Source organism: Sus scrofa, chromosome 17 (assembly GCF_054392235.1).
Source record: "Sus scrofa isolate SSC_HxYL_T2T_F1_AM1 chromosome 17, Sscrofa_HxYL_maternal_Yorkshire_Landrace_v2.0, whole genome shotgun sequence".
Lineage (NCBI taxonomy): Eukaryota > Metazoa > Chordata > Mammalia > Artiodactyla > Suidae > Sus > Sus scrofa.
Window position 1 is genome coordinate 60,680,683 of NC_139399.1, and position 21,495 is coordinate 60,702,177.

Here is a 21,495-nt window from a genome sequence, read left to right on the forward strand (position 1 = left end):
GATTCTGATCCCTCTCTTGGAGTCTGCAATCCTTCTTGAAGGAAATTTTTGAAAAAATATACTTCTGGGTTTCTCAGGACCCAGTAAAAGAAAAAAAAAAGTTATCTTAAATCTCTTGAAAATGAGCAGCAGAAGCTTGGAACACCAAGTCCTCAGTGTCAGCAAACAGTATCTGCAGGCTGAGTTCTAAGAAATGAGACCTGGCTGGTCATGGAGCACAGGCGGTGGGGCTGGTGACTTCGCATACGAGTCAGTTACCCCAAATGGTAAGGGAAACCCATTTCCAAATCAAAACCTCAGTGTGGAAAGCAGAGGGCGGCTTTGCTTTGGCACTCCTACAAGGAGGCAGGCTTTCTGAAAAGATGCTCCGTTGTAGATAGCTCATCCACAAAAGGGGGAGCAGGAGGGAAGGGGAGAAACCCCAGGATCGGGCGTGCTTCCCTAAGGCTTCAGATGAAAACCGACCCGGGAGTGCGTGATCCTCCAAAAATCCACCAGCCCCCAAAGTACTTAAGTTACCCCTCCGACCACAGCCACATGGAGGATGAAATTAAACCCCACGGAAAGATTTGACTTTTTTTTTTTTTTTAACATTATGCAATGTTTGGGTGAAAAAAGGGGGGGATATCAGAAGAAAAAAAAACTCATCTTTTTCCCAGAGTTTAGCAAAGCTATTTCTAGCTTTTAAGGATAAATTTCACCATCACTTCATGGGTAGTTCTGAGAGGCGCGAAGGCGGGACTGTTCTGTTATGTAACACATTTCAAGTAGGAAACTAGCAAGTCCTGAATGAATTCTGTTACTGTGCTCCGACTTGTGGAAAGTTTGGAGCGGCTACAGTTCTATTTTGAGGTGAGCAAATCCATCATTTACAGATCTCCTCACAAATACCGCAGAGCTTCATGTCACCCTGCAAAGTTTCATAACAAAAACAGTTAAAGTACTTGGGGTGTTAGAACATTTCGTCTCCAAACCTTATTAGCCTGGACAGCGAGGAGGGCAAGCCTCCCTGGTTGCCAATTATTCAAAAATGCAAATATCTGAGATCAAATAAATATTCATCTCACCCCCACCCCCATCCTGCTCAGTTTGTGTTGGTTTTTTTTTTTTTTTTTTTCAAGTTTAGTCCAGCAAAATAGTCTGGTCAACAACATAAAAAGAAATGCCTGTTTTCAACGGAGCCGCTGGCCATGAAATAAATTCTGAAGCTATGAAAGGAGCATCTTGACGCAGAACAGCCGGGCCTGCTGGGCCGGCCGGGTGATGAAAACAGGAAGCAGAAGCGTCTCTCGGTCCTCAGGTTCCCCCTAGTGGCTCCACTGGAGGAGGGTCGGCGCGGGCATGGAATTTCACAGCAGGCCAGGGCTGTCTGAAGACTCCACCTTCACCGCACAGGAAAAGTACTGTCCCGCTGCTCCTGAGCGCATGCGTCCCCCGAGGGCCCAGGGAGCCCCCGCGGACGGAGGCACAGCTCGTGTACAAACCCCCTTCTAACCCTTAAGCTGAGAAGGGCCCTTGCAGCTGAGAGCCAGGGAGCGGAGAGCAGCGGCCCACTGCGCCCAGAGCTGCAAATGCAAACGCCGGGCCAGGTGGATGCGGCACTGGCTTCTTGAGGCAGGAGTTTCCACGGCCGGGCCCCTTTGGAAGTGAGGACAGCGGCTTACAAACGGCAGAACGCACACGTGCCGACTACACGCGGCTTCCTCAACCTCGGCACTTTTGCTGTTGGGCGGGTGATCCATCCTCTGCTGTGGGGCAGTCCTATGCACCCACGAGCAGTGTCCCAGCACTGTCCTCGTTAGACGTCAGCGGAGCACCACCCCCCGCGCGGTGACAACCAGAAATGACGTCAGACATGACCCCATGTCCCCGGCGGGACAAAATCACCCCTGGTTGAGGATCACTGAATTAAACGACCAGAACACGATGTCCTTTGCAGCCTACATAACAGCTTAAAATCCACTTCTCCCTAAAACTTAAGCGACCGGGTTCCTAAATCTTCCATCACTCGGTGGGAAAATAAAGAGGGGTCTGCTCAATACTCTGTGGTGACCTAAATGGGAAAGGAATCTGAAGAGGAACAGACACACAGCTGATCCACTCTGCTGCACACCTGGAACTAAGACAACATTTTTAAGTCAACTGCACTCCAATTAAATTTTTAAAAAATAAAAAAAAATTTGAAAAGAGGATCCAAAGCAATCAAGGACTGTGTGCATAAATAAAATATGAATCATAAAATATGTTTGTCTTTTTTCTATTTATACAGATCATGTTTTGAAATTCTGACACGTCTGGAATAGACAACAGCACAGAATAATAAATAATGCATGGGTTTGGGGGTTTTGTTTTGCTGAAATTAAAACACTTTAACTGGAGAAAAAGCTATTTACAGTTTACGTACCATGAGATACACACAAAACAGGAGCACTGTAAGAAAAAGCCCTCATTTTGACACCAGAATTTCATGTTTCTGCACAAATTAAAATGATCCCCCAAGGCAGAAAGTACACAAGCTTTATTGGGCAACAGCGACAAGCCACGCTGGCAGACAATGAAAGTTGAACCGCTCAAATCACGCAGGATCACGTGTCATCACAGGATCAAGAATTTAAATCATCTGGGAGTTCCTGCTACATTCAAGCTCTGTACCAGAGCTTCCCTCTAATCAAAAAGTGCTGTCCTGGTGAACACTTGCCATGAGGATCACAGATAACCTATTACTGAGGACGTCAAGGAGACCTCGAGAAGTTCACGGTCCCCCCCACGCCAACGAGATAACACAGGAGCCGCAAGCTGGGGGACAAATGCCACGCTCCCCACCTGCCCCCCACAAATACAATATTCAGGGACACTGCCCAGTGACACCAAGAGACAGTGTCTCCAGCCACACAGCCTTGGGGAAGACAGAGCCACGGGGATGATGAGCTCCATGAGACGGTGCCGCACGGCTCCAAATACGAGCAGGGCTGCTCACGTGTGTCTCGGTTCCGCCGCAAAGCACAAAGTACGTTTTTTTTCCAAGATGGAATGGACAGAGTAAATGGAAATCTTTCCTAAGAAGTATATATCAACAACTGCAAGAAAGTTTTACATTAAGAGAAAGGGAGACGGAAAAAAAGCTGTAAAGCTCCTTGTATATTTCTTAATGAGAACAAAGCCAAGAGGGACGGGACTTTAATGCAATAAAACCAAGAAAGTCTTCAAAACACTTGAGGTGACCTCAAACACACGTACACACGTTTCGAACACACAAAAAAGGTCAAGGATACAAACGGTTGATGGCTGTGACCTCAAGTCGGACGGGGCACAAGAACGTGTAGGTCCATCTGCAGTTTCGGCAGAGGTTTAAAATGCTGCCCCATGAAGGCGTGACCGCGTTCCCAACCCCACCCCAATAAAAGCAAAAGAGAGTATAAAAGCAAAGGTCTGGAGGAAGAAAAACAGGCACAATCGTGTCAATTTCCAATGAGCACAAAAGCCAAAATACACTCAAAAATATTGTCAGTATAACCCAAACTTTCAGCAGAAAACATGGAGGAATGGGTAATCAGACGCTGATCTTTAAGATCACGGCTACGAAAAAGGGTTTCACTTAAAGGAATCGAGTCTGGGATCTGGATATAATAAAGCTAAAAGTGGGAGGAATCCTGCTCCGGGCCTCCCAGCTGCAGGTGGCTATACACAGATGGTTTGTTCCAATGCCCAGCTGGGCCCCAGAGGCTCTTCACCGCACTGGAGTGAAGTCCTTTGCCCCAAGCAGCCCGAGTCAGTGCCATCCAGTCGCATCAAGCACCAATGACAACACACTCAAATGCACGTGCCCGTTCGCAAAATTAGACGGGCAGAAAGAAGAAATCCCTCAAGATGGAGAGGCTTGGAAATTCCCACTGTGGCTCAGTGGGTTAAGAACCCACCATAGTATCCATGAGGATGCAGGTTCGATCCCTGGCCTTGCTCAGTGGGTTAAGGATCTGGCATTGCGGCAAGCTGCAGTGTAGGTGGCAGATGAGGCTTGGCCCCCGAGTGGCTGTGGTGTAGCCTGGCCATTGCAGCTCTGATTCGACCCCTAGCCTGGGAACTTCCATAGGCCACAGGTGCGGCCATAAAGACGGGGGGGGGGGGGGGGGAGATGGAGAAGACGGTCTGGTCATTTTCCCAAAAGAAGGGAGGTGGGTAGGAAGGAGAAAGAGATGCCAAACGGATCCCTCGCTTTCCCACGCACACAACCTCATCCAAAACCATAAGAAGAATAACCGTAAAATAATAAAAGTCAGCTATTTTGACAGAAAACACCTAGTATGGTTGAAGGGCAGGGGGAGTGGTCATTTTTTCTTTGAGGAAAAGTATTTAAACCGCGCTGTGTGCCCGGGGGCCTCTGGCCTCACATTAAACTGGCTGTCGGAGACTTGGGGCCACTGAGTTCCAAGGCGAGGGGCGTCTTACGGTGTCCAGGCTGTCTCCTCGGCTCCTTCCCGACCGGTGAACAGAATCCTTCTGCTTAAGGTTTAAGAACTCAGGAGTGTCCTGTGCGTACGACAGCTCAGGTTTGGGGTTTGAAGTTTCTCTGCCTTCTGCCCACCTCCCCGCCAGGAAAGCACCGTGTGTGCTGGTGCCCTGCCGGGGTGCAGCCTGCTGCGTGCAGGGCAGGGGCAGACCTTCTCTGTGACTCCGGGCTCCCGCCCCGGGGGGGGGCTCCGGGGTTGGAGAAGCAGGCGCATCAGGCCCAGACACTCAGGACCTGAAGCAGGGGGTGCGAGCAGGCTGCCCGCAGGCGAGGTGGCTCTCCAACACGGCCACGGCTGCCTCTCGCCCTGGACTGCCTCCCCCAGGACAGCCTGGACAGGGTGTGGTTGAGACGACACTGACAGCAGAAATGGGCACCTGTGACTTCTAGGCACGGCTCCGATCACATTTGGGAATTAAGGGAAAGAGGCCATTTTCTTTCCCTGTCTCTGCTGGAAACATATAAACATTTCCCAACGAGGGATCCACAATCAAGACCTACCTGCAGGAGCCACCACCGGTCTGTGAACAAGGTCAAGTTCAGGGTTTGGGAACTCAGAGCAGAACTACCTTTAGACTCTCAGTTTTACAGGCTGACTTCCAAGCTGACAGGTGCAAAGATGCTGGGCACACCTTTCCGCCGCTCCACCTCTGAAAGCACATGAGCCACCCAGCTAAAAAGTCAGACTGGCTCACCCTTTCTCAAAGTTTTGGACAAAGATCTTCGTCTTAAATAACCATGCATTCAACACAACGTTTATTTTCTGTAGATGCTTTCTGTGTGGCAGAGATGGCTGGAACAGAAGGGGGAAAATACTGCAAAACTGCAAGCTTGAAACACAAAGAGACGTGATGTCACAGCTAATTTACCCGTGCCCATGACGTACTGTTATTCTGGAAAGCTGTAAAAGGGCAACAGAAATACATGAGCATGGCGAGGGCTCCGAAGTCGAGGACCATCTGCTCCTCGGGTCCCCAGCTCTCCGAGAGCGCGCCTACCCTAGCTCGGGTGCTGGCCATAACCTATACCTGTGAAGCACATGAGGAAGTACCGGGCTGACGGGGTGGAAGGTACAGACTCATAAAGACTCAATCACAAACCGAAGCTCTCACAAGTCAGCTCCTGCAGATCCAGCAGCTTGACCGTTAGGGCACATGCACATGTGGCTTCTGCCAGGAGAGACTTGAAAACCCCAGAAAGCCTTGCCCTGCCACGTCCAGTGCTTGCAAATTCTCCTCTTGCTCTGAAACAAGAAGCCACAGCTTTATAAGAAACACACCCGCCTGGGCCCCAGCCCGGAGGGGAGAAGCATCTCTATTCCCGGCTGCCTTTCAGCCAGTTCCCCCCCACCCCAGAAACCCGCAGGCAGCAGGACGGAGCCCGGTCCCCTCCCAGTGGGGCTCCTTGCTCGAAGCTGCCACTGATGAGTGGTAATGCTCGGAGATGCCTCTGCCTCTGTCCCTCTGTCCTGGGTGACTCCTCCTAACAGGAAACAGATTCGGTGGCAGAGCCCAGTCCCTGACCCTTTCACTTTGGACTTGGAAGGTCTGAGCCACATGTGCTGCGCTGTCTGAAGAATGAGCCCAGTCTCTTATCACACTGTCGACACATTTAGGGGCTGCTCAGTGGCACGTTTCCTGCTAAGACAAGGCTGCTGAAAATGCCTGAGGGTGTCCTCAGACAGCCCCGGGCTTTATAATCAATACCAGGTCTGAACAAAGCAAGACAACACCTCAGAAACTTTTTTACGAGGTGGCAGGTGAAGTTAACTCCGGGGCTGCAGATGCTGAATCAGAACAAGGGTGACGTGTTAGATTTACGTCGCGCGCGCGCGCTCTCCTCGTTCACTTTTCTGTGATCCTGGGAATCCAGCACCATTTCAGGGAGCAAGGCTGCCTTAAAGAGGATACTTAGCGTTTCCAAGTTGAGATTATCATCTAGTTAACTTTTTACCAAACATCACTGTCTTTCCCCCCAAACCTACACCAAGAGCTTCATCTTGCTCTGAAACCAGCTTTTGAAGAGCAGAAAGACGCAAAAAGGGCACACACATTAGGGTTGCTGAAAACACCAACAACGAAACGCCCGCTACCATCTTCCACGAGACAGCCACTTTTATCACAGGACAACAAAATTCAAGTCACGAGGAAGCCTGCACAGTGACCCCATACGCAAATCTCTCGGCCGAGTCACCAGTGTTCATGCGGTCACGTTCACCCGACTCCGCATCCCCAGAGGTGCAGCCAGGCTGGCGTGGGCACCGCCGAGGAGCCCCCCCTCCTGTCTCCCGGGTGTTGGGGCCCCGAGGACGCGCAGAGCCTCTTCACGGGGTGGGGGGCGCTGCGCCGGGGAGCCGCTGCTGCACAATCCACAGACGGCGGGTCGTAGAAACGCAACTTGAACTCCGCCCGCCGGGAAAGACCGGGTCCTCTGCCCAGCACACGGCCTAGGACGTGAGCTTCGAGTAGCTGGGAGGGGAGAACCGTCGTCGCAGGTACTTGAGGACGTAGAGGGGCAGGCAGCTGACCAGCGTGATGACAGACACCTTCCACAGGAACGACAAGGTGGCGATGAAGTACACGTCTGCAAGCAAATGGGGGACGGCGGTGAGCGGGCAGGGCCGTGGCCAGGGGGCAGGGGGGGACACGCACAGGCGGCCCCCCCACCCCCAGAGGGGATGCGCTGTTCGGTCCACCGGCCGCCAGCCTGACCCTCCCGCCTCCCTCCTCCTCCCTCTGAGTGGCCTCAGGAGCTCCTGGATCTTCCGTGAAATGCTATTTTCACCAACTCAGAAAACTACCGGCAAAAAGAAAAACCCTTCCAGGTGTTTTTGATTTGGATTCTGACAGCTGGAGATCTTCCTTCTCAACCCAGCAGCAAGCGATGCAAAAACCCGCGTTTCTGCTTGCCAGCAACTTTCTCCCGTCATCTCAGTGATGGTCACAGATGCCAGAGCTGGGCCTGAGGGGGGTGCGAAGGGGGCGGAGGCCCCTCCTCAGGAAGCACGTGACCTCGGGGGGTGGGCCAGCTCCCCTTCCCCCTGCAGGACAGTGAACCCTGTAGCTACAAGGTTTTGCACAAGGGGAGTGACAGCTACTGGTTTGCAACAGCACCAGGAGTGGACACCACGACAGACACCTTCCCCGCCTCTGGAGCACAGGCTGAGGAAATGCAGCAGACACTGAGAGAGCACCTACTAAGTGCCAGGCCCAGGGCCCCACCTATGTGCTGCTCACCCAGTCCTCTGGCTGGTCCACGTCTAAGGCCACCAACCAAAGCTTCCTGAGGGCAAAACTCACATCTTCTAAGCCTCTGTGACGCCTCAGCCTCGAACTGAGGGGCACACAGTAGGTGCTCACAAAATCCATTCAGAGGGACTTTTCAAACAACTATGAAACTGCTCTAAGACTACGATTTTTGTGGGACTGATCTTTCTTCCTTGATCAAGACCGACTTAAGGAGCATCTGCTGATAAACGAGGTGCGATGGAAGACACTTTGTTGCGGCAGTTTCTCAAGCTACTGACAGTGCGAAGTCCTGCTGGACTATCATTTACTCTCCAGCAAGACAGGGATGCTCACATTGCCCAGAGAAGCCCACCAGGTCCTTGCAGGATTAAACAAATCCCCGTCTAAGCCTGTGGGCATGGCGCGGTTTTAAAGAAAGCACTCCATATGGAGATTATGGCCCAAGGGTGTCAGTTCCAAGAGGCTGATTCTCAGTTGCCACTTGTCCCAAGGGATGCCGGGAAGAAAGGCGGGCAGTGAGGACCGAGGCCTGGTGGACCAGGGGCCCAGGACACCAGCGCTGGCAAGACTGCCTTCCCTCCTAGGTTGGCGGAACCCCTGGACCTGACAGGTGGGCTTTAAATGTGTGTGTGGGGGTTCTTACCAATAAACTCATGCAGGAACACCAGGGAAGCAATGTAGCAGGCCAGGCTGAGCAGCTCTGCCACCGTCATAAGCCAGTGCCAGGTCTGGATGGTCAAGGCCACCATCAGCAGCTCCGTGAGGATCAGCGACGTGAAGGAAATCGCCACGATGTGCACGAACTCCGACTCAAAGAGCAGCAGCGCCCCGTACATGATGGTGCTCCCTGCAAACACGGGCCGAGCCGGAGCAGGGGGTTCGGTTGTCCGAGCAGCCCTTGCTGCTGCGAGCCGGAGCCCCGCTCTTTTTTTTCCGCTCACAGCCCGTTCCTTTTATCTCCCCCCATTCAGACACGAAAGGTACCACTTGCTAAAGAGGTTAACGAGAGGTACTTTACGGAGGTTTCAGAAAGAGGCATTTTCCTACGTTCCCTGCTGACCTCATATCATACAGAGTCTACAACTGGACAGAGAAGGAGAGAGAGAGGAAGAAAGAAAGGGAGGGGAGGGGAGGAGAAAAGCGAGAGAGGCAAGAGGGGGAGGAACTAGCTGGACTGGGTGAAATCAGAAATAGAAGTTTTTAAGGACAGACACAGCCATCCACCAAAGTACAGATACCATACGCTCCCACTCAGATGAGGGACCTAAAGCCGTTCTATTCACAGGGGCAGGAGTAGGCCGGGGCTTACTAGGGGCCACGGGGAAGAAGGAAAGAGGCCTCTGTGGCTGAGTGGAGTTTCGGTTCTGCAAGAGGCGAACATTCTGGAGATCTATTTCACAACAATGTGAATATGCAGAGCACTACGGAATGGCCTATCTTCAAAAGGTATGATGGTAAATATTATGTTGTCTCCTTTCCACCCTACACACACGCGTGCACGCGCGCGCGCGCGCACACACACACACACACACACATGCACACACAATGATAGAGGCAACCAAGAGAGACATTCAAAGAATTAGGCATTTACACTGAGGAGAAAAGTATAGGTAAGTCTTATCCAGTGTCACAGGAACTGAATGGATAATATCCCCCATTGATCAGAAACACTAGCAGCAGAATATTACTGAAAAACAGAGACAGGAGACCTTAAACCCGAAAACGCCTCAAGGGACTACCTTTCATAACAGCCCTGGGGACGGGGCAGGTGCAATGAAGCACCCCCGCCTGTCGCTATAAACTTTCATGCAGGATTGGTTGCTTCAACCAGACACGCGTCTCTCGCTTTGCTATCCTTCACATCGTCTTAATGACAGCTTAGCCTCCTGCTGACAAATCCAACTGTCTCTACACTTTGACTGTGCATCCCACCGGTTTACAAAAAGAAAAAGAGCAGATCCCTAATGTACCATGTATATTTGTAACCTACATGTGCTCCTGCGTAGACACAGATGGCAGGAGCACCGTGCGAGTTTGTCAGCTACATCATAAAACACACCTAGAGACAGAGACTCTAAAAGGAGTGAGGAAAAAACACTAAGAGAGGTTCTGCTATTTTCTTCTCCCAGTCCAGCAAGTCGTTTTCCAAAGCCTCTACGGTCTGAGGGACCCTCTCTGGAGGAGACACGTAAATAATGTTTTTCAAAAACTATAATTTGACCTCAGGAAAAAAATAGCAGAACATTCCAGAAACCAACCACTTTTTGTTACGATGACTGGAACACCCTAGCAGGCTTGGTTCGTACGAGTTCTATTTTTCGCTGACTTCGTCTCGGTTACGCTGACAGCCCCACGGGGCCCGTGTGACTTTGTACCGAGTGATCAAGTCCTTAGAACGGCCTGAGAGGGGTCTCCTCGGGGCTCAAGGCCACACTCCTGACTGCGCCTTTAGGATTCTAGCTGCTTCTCTTCGTGTTCTACAGACAAGAGAGCGGTAACGTTGACCCCTGGGCCAAGGCCAGGGCACAGGACAACAGGAGGTCTCCCTCTCCCTTACCTTGATAGATGCTGATCAAAACCCAGATTAAGAATGTCTTGTAGGACAACGGCCGCCCCTGAGGGAGGGAGAGGAAGACAGAGCAGGTGACCGCGGGCTCCTCCAGCCGCCCTTAAGCCACTCTTCACCCACCAGACAAGACAAGCTGCCTGTTTGCCTCGAAAAAGTGGCGCGCACACACCTAAATACATTCGAGAAATTATGTGTTTTAAAGAGAGTGAATACCAGATAGAAACAAATGCTCTTTATTAAAAACCCCTGGAGGACAGATACATGAAATTACTCACCCACATGTTTTCAGAAGTGCACACAAGAGCATTTCGAGGGATAGACACAAGCTGCAGCTATGAAATGAGACTCTTGGGGGCTTTTTAAAAAGTCCTAGTTGGTCTGTTTTCATTTCATATCCCTGCACAGTTTAATATTCTCTACGTGTGCATAGGTTACTTTAAGAAGAAATATTACCTCCCAGGCCTTCCTCCCCAAGGTAAGAAAGCCTCCAGGTCACGTATTCACATTGGACACGGAGGGTGTGTGTGAAATACGGTGCGAGAAGGAGAGATGGAGAGACGGAAGAAGAAATGAGGGCTGGGGAGGGGAGGAGGGGGCTCCACGAACCTTGAGGAGATCCTTGTAGAGCTCGGGGTACAGCATGGCGACTTCTGACTTGACATCTTTGTCCAGAACCAGAGAAAACACGGGAAACATGGTGTAAATGGTGGAGTACCTGGGAGAAAAAACCACCACAGGTAAGACTCATCCAGGGGAACCGAGCGATGGGGTCCCCCCCGGGCCCCCCCACCACCCCCAACCGCCTCTGGAGCCCAATTTCCACTCATTCATTCAACAACTGTGTATGGAGTACCTAGAAGGTGCCAGGGCCACTCTGAAGCAGTGGAGCCTCAAGATGAAAAAGAGAGAAAAATGCCTGCCCTCGGAAAGCGTCCGTGCTAGTCAGTGAGTCAACAACCAAATTTAGTCAACGTACCGCGTGCGGGGGGTAAGGGCAGAGGAAGAAGACAGGATGCAGAAGGGGAAGTAGCCATGGGGGGGGGGGTGCGCGATTTTTCAGGGAGTGAACCAGAGATGCCACATTTGAGGAAACACCCACGAGAGTGAGAGGCAGCTATGCCAGTATCCGAGGGAAGAGCATCCCAGGCAGAGAAAACAGCAAGTGCAAAGGCCCTGGGGTGGAAGCGTGTCCATCCTGTTTGGTGAAGAGCAAGGTGGCCAGTGTGGCTGGAGGTGAGGGGGGAAGAGAGGAGACAAAAACCAGGAGGGAAGAGGGCGCAGATGACGGGAGGCTGTGTGGAGCATGGCTCAGGGGATCCCTGGCTCTATTCTGGCAGGTTCTGCCACTTTTCCAGAAACGGACTAAGGACAGTCTGTTTTTCCAATTAGAAGCAGGCAGAATTTCAGTGCCTCCTTGCAGGCTGAACATAAGAAGACAAGAGGTACTTTGTAGGACTCCCCTGGGACCACCGGCCTCTCTGTGCTTCCCGGCCTTGGGACCCAGGAGACCTCCCGCCAGCATCTCTCTCTAGGGCATGCGGTACCCAGACTCCACCTACCTGCATAACGCAGAGACTGAGCACATCCTCAGCAAAGGCCAAAAGGAACGTCATAAATTCCAGGTCAGGAACAGGGGTGGCTTTCGTGGCAGTAAACGCCCAAGGGACACCGTGTGTCACAGATCCATGGCACACAGTGGCCAAGCTCTATGAGGTGTACCCCAGAGAGACCACGGCTCCGGCCCGCCTCAGAGACCCAACGGTGGGGACAGTTTGCTGCGGGCAGCCATGGTGGGGGCGGGTACGTTCCAGATCCCCCTTCCACTATTCCTAAGACTCCAGTGAAATTACCGAGTCTGTGAAGCTTCAAGCCTGCCTGGCTTGCCAATGAGCTGACAGCTCAGGGTCTGGAGGGCAGGCATTTTTCACCCGCCAGGTACAAAGGTGGGCCAAGCGTTCTGGACCAGGAGCACGGCGGACTCCACGTCCGCAGCCCGCTCAAGGGCTTCCCAGTTCAAAACATATCATTCAACCAGGTTCTCAACTACTTGGCCAGACCTGCCTTGACTGGCACCTTGGGGACGGCAGGGGTCTTTACACAATGTTGCTTTTTTCTTCTCCGGCATTTTAGGGAGGTTTCACTGAAAATGAATACCTTGCCTGGGCTTCCTTACCCAATGATGAGGAATCCTTGATAGAGAGGAACGGAGGCAAAGTAAAACACAGAGGAAAAGACAGCCTGTGCCAAAGAAAAAGGAGAACGTTACCAGAATCCATGACCAAAGCCCTTATGCTGCATCATAAAAATAACCGCCAGTGGGGGAAGGATGGAGCGGGAGCTGGGGATCGGCAGGTGTAAACTATGATAGCAACAGATGCATACACAACAAGGTCCTCCTGTGCAGCACAGGGAGCCATACTCAACACCCTCTCATAAACCATAATGGAAAAGAACGTGAAAAAATACATGTATGCATAACAAAATCACTACGCTGTAAGAGCAGGCGTTCATACACTATAAATCAACCGAACCTCAAGAAAACGAGTTTTCAAAACACTTAACACTGTACTTACATCTGCACTGTTACGGTGCTCATTTAATTCTCACAGCAACACCACGAAGCAGGTACTGTTATCATCATCCCCGTTTTACAAATGATGGAAGTCAGGCACAGAGAGGTTAAGTGACTTTCCCAAGACAGCACAGCTCATCGGTGACAGAGCCAGGAGCCACAGCCTTGGAAATTAGCTGCAGAGTCCTCTCTCAGCCCCTCTGTGATCATTCATTACCTTCTATGAGCTGCCCGGGAATACTCTGTATCTGATCTCAGTGAATCTTCAGAACAACCCATGAGATCAACTCCTAATACCCCCTACATCTTACAGAAGGGGAGACTAAGCAGATAAATGGCCCTGCAGGACTCAAGCCTAGGTCTGACCACGACCATTCAGAATGACTGCTCCTCCAGTAGCGCAACCGATAAACAAGCTGGCGTGTGTACGGAAAACAGACAGCAAAGAATGTCCTCCACCAGGAGGCTATGCACCTGCTACCCTGGAGGGTAGCACCACAGGAAACGTTTCGCTTCTCAGATTACACGTTTCACTGTTCTTGGACATTTTTAAAGAGCCCGTAGTTTGTGCTTTTGCAATTAGACAAAAGCAATAAAGACATTTACAAGCCCCTACTGAAATGTCTGCCTCCTGATTTGGAAAGTATTAGCTATATGAGCTACTGGGAGTGAAAAAAATGGGCTGGGGAGGTAAAATCAGGCTGGCTGCTCTTCCTTGTTTCTCTGGACATCTACTGGCCATCAGAAGCTAAGGGACCTCAAAGCTAATGTCTGTGGTATAAAACCCAGGGCAGGCCGGGGAAAATTGTTACCTAAAAACTTTATAAAAAACTGAACACGGAAGGAAAAGGCTGGGCCAGCCTCGGGATGTGAACGCGCATGTAACACATCACCTCCTCATCACCTGCCAGGGGCTCAGAACAGGGGGCATCCAGGCCCTGGTCATGGGCAGCCCTGGCTGCACCACGGTCATGATATCAGAATGGAAAGGTGCAAACCACTTTTCAAATGACTGCTCACCCGGGCTGGCAGCAAAGATGTCAGGGGTTCAGTTTGGTATCAACAACAGGAGTCTCTTTCTCTAAAAGGGCCAGACTGACCACAAAGCCCTCACCTTGGAAAGAGCACCACGTAAATCAAAAACACCATGTCTTTGAGTTCCCACTGTGGCGCAACAGAATTGACAGCATCTGGGAAGCACTGGGGTACAGGTTCGATCCCTGGCTAGGCACAGTGGGTTAAGGATCCAGCGTTGCTGCAGCTGCAGCTTTGGTAGCAACTGCGGCTTGGATCTGATCCCTGGCCCAGAAACTATATGGGCAGCCAAAAAAAAAAAAAACATCTCACCTTGTCTTTATCTAAGAGGCCACTGTCAAGGTACAATTCTAATGGAACTTGCTCTCAGCCAGCCACTTCAGCACAGTGGACAGGTGGATTTTTTGTTTTTTGGGATTTTTTTCTTCTTTTTTTCTAAAGTGCAAACAACAGCTCCTCTTTCTAAAATGTTTTTTCTGAATCGCTGTTCATGGTAACACACGGGCCTTACAGAAATCAGCTCATCCAGCCAGCTTTTGTGTGCTTGCCCAGGGACAAGCTGATTAATCTCCCAGTGATTAAAACCATGACATTACCCAGTTCAGTTGATGAGCTAACATTAACGAAAAGTACAGATGTGGTCTGATGAACCATAGCAGCTGTTAGAGTTTAGATCGTGTCAATGAAAATCACTTTAAGGCTCCCTCACTCATAAATGCAATGGATATTGAAAACATAAACCCCCAAAGGCACGAGGAGGCCAGTGGAGGGTGAATTAAGCCACACCACTCGACCCCTGAAGGCAGGGTGTCTTTCATGTATGATTAAACACCTTTGCCACAAATTAAAACAACGCTGTAGTTTATTTGCTGGCCTGTTTTATTGTTATTAATAACGGTAAGGATGCCTTTAGCACCTGATGCCTTATAAACCTCCCTGCTTTTCAAAGGAGCCCTGTCGGAGGGGCAAAGGCCAAGATGCTTGAACGGAGGGATGGAGAGACCTGATCCCCAGTTTCCAGGTGGAAAGACTGAAGCCCAGAGTGACAATGGGACTGGCTCCAGGTCCCAGAGGCAGCTGGTAACATGGTCAGGGCCACGGCTTCCAAGATACTACGTCCTCGTCCCTTTAACTGGGGGTATTTTTCACCTAAATGCCCAAGGAAGGAAATGTGCCAGTGGTTTTTCAACACCCAGAAGGTTTTCTTCCCCTCCCTGTGGCCTCCTTCTTAGGACACACTTCATTGCTCCTGCCTGAGGACAGACTCCGAAGGGGCCTGTGGCCGAGAAGGCGGGAAGTACCTAGAAGCCACAGCCTAGAACCCCTCTGTGAAAAGGCAAGACCTAACTCGCTGGGAGGCCTGAGGCCTGAGCTAATGAAGCCAGGCTGCGCTCACCAGGCACTCCCTGCAATGGTGGCCACATGCCCCCTGGATGGAGGCAGAGGGGAGACCCTGATCGAGAGGGAGGGGCCGCGGGGCCCTGCCTGGGTGGACTAACTCTCCAAGGGACAGTGCCTCAGCCTTTCCTTCTGCAGAATGGCCACGGGCTACCGTGAGGACCGCAGGGGACCCTGCCCTGTGAACACTCAGCCTGACGCCTAAGGCAGAGGACACACCCAAGACAAGCAAGTCATGCTTCTTTTGTGGCTGTTCTCCGCTGGTCCTGAACTCTGCATGTGGAAAACCCAGGGCTGGCGTTTTCATGTGGCATTTAACTCTGCAAATTTCCCTCTGGCAAACCAATGAAAATGACTCGCCCCAATTATAAGAGCCCCAGTCATCTACCCTACCACCTCCTTTGCACCAAGCCCCAACCAGGCACCAGTGCCAACGCCCACAGCCGCTCCACACAGCAAGAGTGGCCTTTGCCCCCAACACAGGAAGGCTCTGGGGCACTCTGAGCCCTAGCACCTGAAATGTGGTGGTGGCTGGGGGTTGGATTTAAATTGGGCAAGTGGGGTAACAGCCCCAAAGCAGAGAAGGAGTCTCAGGTATTGACCATGTCAACCACACGACCGTGCACCTGCCCACCCACCTGCATGGTGCTGATGCAGAGGCTCCTGTGGATCACAAACTGGCTGAGGGCGGCCGAGCGCTTGTAGCTGTTGCGGCCGTGCACCATGAGCAGCCGGCCGAGGTGCTTGAACTGAGTGATGGAGAAGTCTGCGGCCAGCGAAGCCTGCTTGCCTTCCTAAAATCCGAGGAAATCGGGCACCATCAGGAGCGCAAGAGGTCAAGGCAGACATTTTTTTTTTTTTAATTGAAAAAGCAAGACACTCTAAGGAGATCTTTGAAGAACTTCAATAGAGAAATTCTTTGGTTTCCAGCTATACACAGTTGGTGGTCTGAGTCTGAATCTGATTTTAAAAGAGGAATTTATTTAAATAAAAAACATTCTAAATCACAGTCATAATTGGGAGGTCGAATGACTGAAGAGTAAGCCTTGGGGGTTAGGCCCAACCTCTAATGTATATCAGAAGCAATGAATTGGAGTTCCCATCACAGCTCAGCAGAAATGAATCTGACTAGCATCCATGAGGACACAGGTTCAATCCCTGGCCTTGCTCAGTGGGTCAAGGATCCGGTGTTGCAGTGATCTGTGGTGTACGTTGCAGACGCAGCTCAGATTCTGCGTTGCTGGGGCTGTGGTGTAAGCCAGTGGCTACAGCTCCAATTTAACCCCTAGCATGGGAACCTTCAGATGCTGCAGGTGCGGCCCTAAAAAGACCAAAAAGAAGAAGAAGAAGCAATGAATCCTTCAAAGATAGGTATTCAACACTCAGCTCTCTTAAAAGTTAAACATAAGAAGACAGGGAAACTGAAGCTACTAACAGTACTAAATTGAACATTCCCAAACACACAGCTTCACACGTTCACAGAACTGGAAATAATTTATAATGCAGCCGTGGAATGGGATTCTCTAATTTGTAAAGGTACATGACAGATGTCACTAACGGGACCAAAGGACGTCACAGCCTCCGGGTGTGGTGCAACAGCAAGGCATGAACTCCCCTTATGCGCTCCTGATGCCAAAAACACAGAACCTGAATCCAATCCATCTGTCCCAAAGACAACCTGGGATGTCCTACAGCTGTCGCAATGCTTCAAAAATATCAATACGCTGCCTCCCTCCACCCACACACAAAAAAGATGGAGAAAAGTGCTCTCCGTTAAAGAAAAGTAAAGAGATGTGAAGACACGCTAATAAATGCAACGTGTGATCCTTCACTAGTTGTTGGCAAGTTCTTTTCAAACATTCTGGGGACAACGAGGGAGATCCAACCATGTTATAATATTATCAGAGCAGCGGTACTCTTGCGGTGATGCTACTGCTTTCCTTATGCAGACAGAATGCCCCTGTTCTTGAGAGGTCCAAGCTGAGCTATACGGAGGAAACGTTATTATATCTGCACCCTACTTTCAAATGTCTCAGAGAGAGAGGGGTGAGCAGGGAGAGGGAGAATGTGGCAAATGTTAGCAACTAGAAAATTAAAGCAAAGAGCAGGCAGGAGCTCTGTGTTCTACTCCAACTTCTCTGAAGGAGTTACATTTTTCAAAATAAAAAGTTTAAGGGAACTAATGATGTATCTACAAGTTCTGATGTAGAAGGAAGTCTAAGATTTAAGCAAGTTGAGTTTAAAAATGGAGAGTATGTTTTTAATTTCAAATTATACATAAAAATAATATCTATGCAAGTTTAGGATGTGTATTATGCATCTATATATGTGTGTGTGTGTATATAATTGTATATATACCCATAACTAATAGTCTGCACATAAACAAAAATTCCAGAAGAATAACCAATGATACTAGTTTGATACAGCAGTCTAAAAGGATAGGAGTTCCCTTCATGGCTCAGCAGTTAATGAACCCAACTGGGATCCATGAGGATGCAGGTTGAATCCCTGGCCTCCCTCAGTGGGTTAAGGATCCATCGCTGCTATGAGTTGTGGTGTAGGTCGCAGGCTCAGCCTGGATCTGGCATTGCTGTGGCGGTGGTGTAGGCCAGCAGCTGCAGCTCTGATTCAGCCCCTAGCCTGAGAACCTCCATGTGGTGCAAGTGAGGCCCTAAAAAGCAAAAAATAAATACATTAAATAAAATTAAATAAAGGATGTACTTGTCAATTTCTAAATTGTTTCAAATTTTTACTGTGAGCGCTTTTTACTTTTATATTCCCAAACCCAAAGAAACCAGAATATAATTTTTAATAGAAAGAACAATGTTTTAGTTCTATGCATCATCGTGTAAAGAATTCTATGCATATAGATATCAGACTTCACATCTTCCAGGATCACTTAACTCTGCAACTTCAAATAACTGTCAACTGGATGAGAACCAGAAAACCAGAAAGAAAAAAAAAAGGGGGAGGTGAAAAAGGAAAAAAAAAAAAAAACCAACATTTTTGGATTAGCCAAGTGCATGAATATATGGAAGGAAATGCAAAGAGGGACCTCTCTGGCCCTCACTCGAGGCCTCTGTACTCTTACTGTACACAGAGTGCTAACAAAAGTGGTGCCCAACCTTCTTGCCTACAGTCATTTTGAAATCAGAGACAAGAGAGAGCAGGGTGAACTATGAGGCAAGCACACAGATGACAGGGAAGGAAAGAGAAAAACTACTATATTGCAACATACAAACTAAAAAATTGCAGCTGTCACAGCCTTTTAGAGAGGGGCAAACCAGGCCACATTCTTCCATAATCGCCCAGAGATCATCCCACAGCGTGGTAACTGACAACGCCACCAGGGAAAAGTTTGAAGCACATTCGCTATATCCTAAGAACGGAGCAAAACACTGTTTTAAAAAAAATTAGGTTTTGGCAAGCAAAGATTCAGCATTTGTCTGTCTGTAAGATACAGCTGCATCTCTGGCTTCGAGGTAGTAATACGAGGTAATTACGATACATGGCTCCTTATGCTCTGTAATTCTAATCTAGAATTTCCAGAAGCATTCAAGCTGCGTCTTGGAGGGAAGAAGAAACTCCAGCTGGTGCAGCAGGGCAGCTCCCAGCCCAACAACACAACCACCTAACATCCTGACAAGGACCGCTCTGGAGAAACCAGCCAGCCCCCCAGCACGTGCTCACCTTTCCCTCGACGCCCACGCCACAGTCGGACTCCTGGATCATACTGACGTCATTGCCTCCGTCCCCTGGGACCAGAGAGAGAAAGACGGCAAGAGGGGAGAGGCAGAAAACGTGACCCCACTATTCACTGTGACTTTAAATCATCACACACCCATTGCCTTTCATTGCATGTTAAGTGCCTTTTCTGCTGTTTCACTTAACCGCTCCACCAGGCCACTGTATCAGGTTCCTATTTTACAGGCAGAGGAGCTGAGAGAGATCAGGTGACTGGCCCAGGGTCCCAGCCACCAAGGGGCAGCAGGGGGACCGCGTCGGCATGTGCTGGTGCCCTGCCTCTGAGGTGCGGGTGCTGTGTCATCAGCATTGACAGACACCGCAGTAGGGAACTTTTACTGTGACTGCAGCCAGCACTTCTTAAATGTCCTTTGAATCCCCATAAGCAGCACTTGAGGGAACCGCTGTTACTCTCCCTCTCTACCGAAGTGCAGGCCGAGGCTCAGATGGGGTAAGAAAACGCCCCCACCCCGCCTCCCAGAACCCCCAGCTAGGCAAAACCAGCAGATCGGGGGCTCTAGGCAGTGTGGTCTTTGCCCCCATGCATTGCTGTGTCCCATGTCACCTCAAAGAAGTGCAAGCGAAGGAGGAAAGCCCTCGGCATGCTTTTAATATTTCAAAGCGAAATATTAGAAATAATAACAATAAAACAAAACTAGGGCCAAAGACGGTATGGGGTAAATGTCATGACCTGAGGACCCCAGCGGCAGAGCCCAGCCACCGCTCTGGAAGGCGGCTCTGCGCAGGCGCGGAGCCCTACCTACTGCGCAGGTGAGCTTCCCGGTGCGCTCCTGGAGCAGGCGCACGATCTGGGCCTTCTGGGTGGGCGCGCAGCGGCAGCAGACCACGGCCGGGCACTGGCAGGCCAGCTCCATGAACTCGTACTCGTAGTACTTGAGGCAAACCTGGCGGGGATGAGGGAGCGCAGGGTCGGCCCAGGTGCCCTCCCCCACCGCAGCTCCCCGCCAGCCAGCCGGGTGCGCCCGCGCCCACCTCCAGGGAGTCTCCGGAGATGACCAGGGCGCAGTCGTGCTTCCTGCGGAAGGCGTTCAGCTCAAGGTGGGCCTCGCCGCGGTTGGTCACCTGGAAGGGAAGACAGGGTGAAGGAGGCCTTGCTGTCCGGAGCTGGGGGAACAACAAACAGCAGCTTCCTGCAGGCAGCGGGAAGACAATGGGCACCGGCCGGGACCCCCGCCCCTCCCTGCCACCAGACCCAGAGCCAAGTTAAACCCTGCTTGTTATGATTCTGTGGGAATCCGCAGCGCCTGTGTACCAACCACCCCCTTGCGCTTCCCCCAGAGTGGCTGTGACCCGCATAACACAAACAAGAGAAAAGGCGACTGTACTTTCAGTCTGTGCCAGGCGCTGTGCTAAACACTTTTCATGCATTTTCACAATTCTTCCGAGGTGCACGATGATAACAGCTCTACTTTGCACCTCGGGAAACTGACGCAGAGCATGCTGCGGTAGCCTGCCCACAGTGACACAGCCCGCCCAGGGCTGAGCAGACTTCAGGAGCCAGGCATCTAACAAAGCGAATCAGCTTTTCTATAAAGGACCAGATGGTAAATATTATACGCTTTGTGGATCATACAGTCTGCCACGACTACCCAACCCTGCTGCTATAGCGCCAAGGCAGCCACAGACAATACCTACAAGTGGGTGGATTTGGGGTTTAAATAAAACTTTATTTACAAAATCAGGTGGCCAGCACGCCAGCCATAGATTGCAACCCCTGAATCCTAGAGCATACCGTGTATTCTCATTATGTGCAAGAGTCATGCTCTGTAAAGTCGCTGTGAACACTGAGTTAGTGACTACTGACCCACTGCTCCTGGGGGAGATACAGGGCAAGGCTATGAGCCTCTGGTCACAATATCTTTGTCCATCAGTCAATATACAACCTCATTTTTCTAAGTGTCTCTGTTTAAAGACATCTTTTAAAATACATATTTTTGAAATAAGTCAGAGAAAGACAAATGCTGTATGATATCACTTATGTATGGGATATTAAAAAAAATCAAACTAGTGAATATAACAAATACAGACTCACAGATACAGAGAAAAAAACCAGTGGTTACCAGTGGGGAGAGGGAAGAGGTGGGGGGGGCAAGCTAGGGTGGAGGACGAAGAGGTATTAAGAGGATTAAGAGGATTAAACTACTATGTATAAAATAAATAAGCCACAAGGATATATTGTACAGAGAGTTCCGGTCGTGGCTTACCGGAAATGAATCTGACTAGTATCTATGAGGACGCAGGTTCGATCCCTGGCCTCCCTCAGTGGGTTAAGGGTCTGGAGTTGCTGTGAGCTGTGGTGTAGGCTGCAGACATAGCTCGAATCTGGCGTTGCTGTGGCTGTGGCATAGACCGGCACCTACATCTCTGATTCGACCCCTAGTCTGGGAACTTCCATGCCTGG

General features: G+C 50.4%; 1 protein-coding gene across 4 annotated transcripts in view; it reads right to left on the reverse strand.

Moving 5' to 3' along the window:
* Positions 1–2,241: 2,241 nt before the first annotated feature.
* The window catches only part of ATP9A (ATPase phospholipid transporting 9A), a 136,274-nt gene continuing 117,020 nt past the window's right edge, over positions 2,242–21,495 (reverse strand). For 3 of the 4 annotated variants that reach the window (XM_013985463.3, XM_013985465.3, XM_013985464.3), the window contains exons 20-28: positions 20,067–20,156; positions 19,834–19,978; positions 19,020–19,084; positions 15,968–16,123; positions 12,498–12,562; positions 10,931–11,039; positions 10,313–10,370; positions 8,399–8,602; positions 2,242–7,090 (exon numbers count right to left, since the gene is read on the reverse strand). In XM_013985463.3, the coding sequence (XP_013840917.2) occupies positions 6,954–7,090; positions 8,399–8,602; positions 10,313–10,370; positions 10,931–11,039; positions 12,498–12,562; positions 15,968–16,123; positions 19,020–19,084; positions 19,834–19,978; positions 20,067–20,156 (1,029 nt within the window). In that variant the 3' untranslated portion in view covers positions 2,242–6,953. 4 annotated transcript variants of the gene reach the window in all.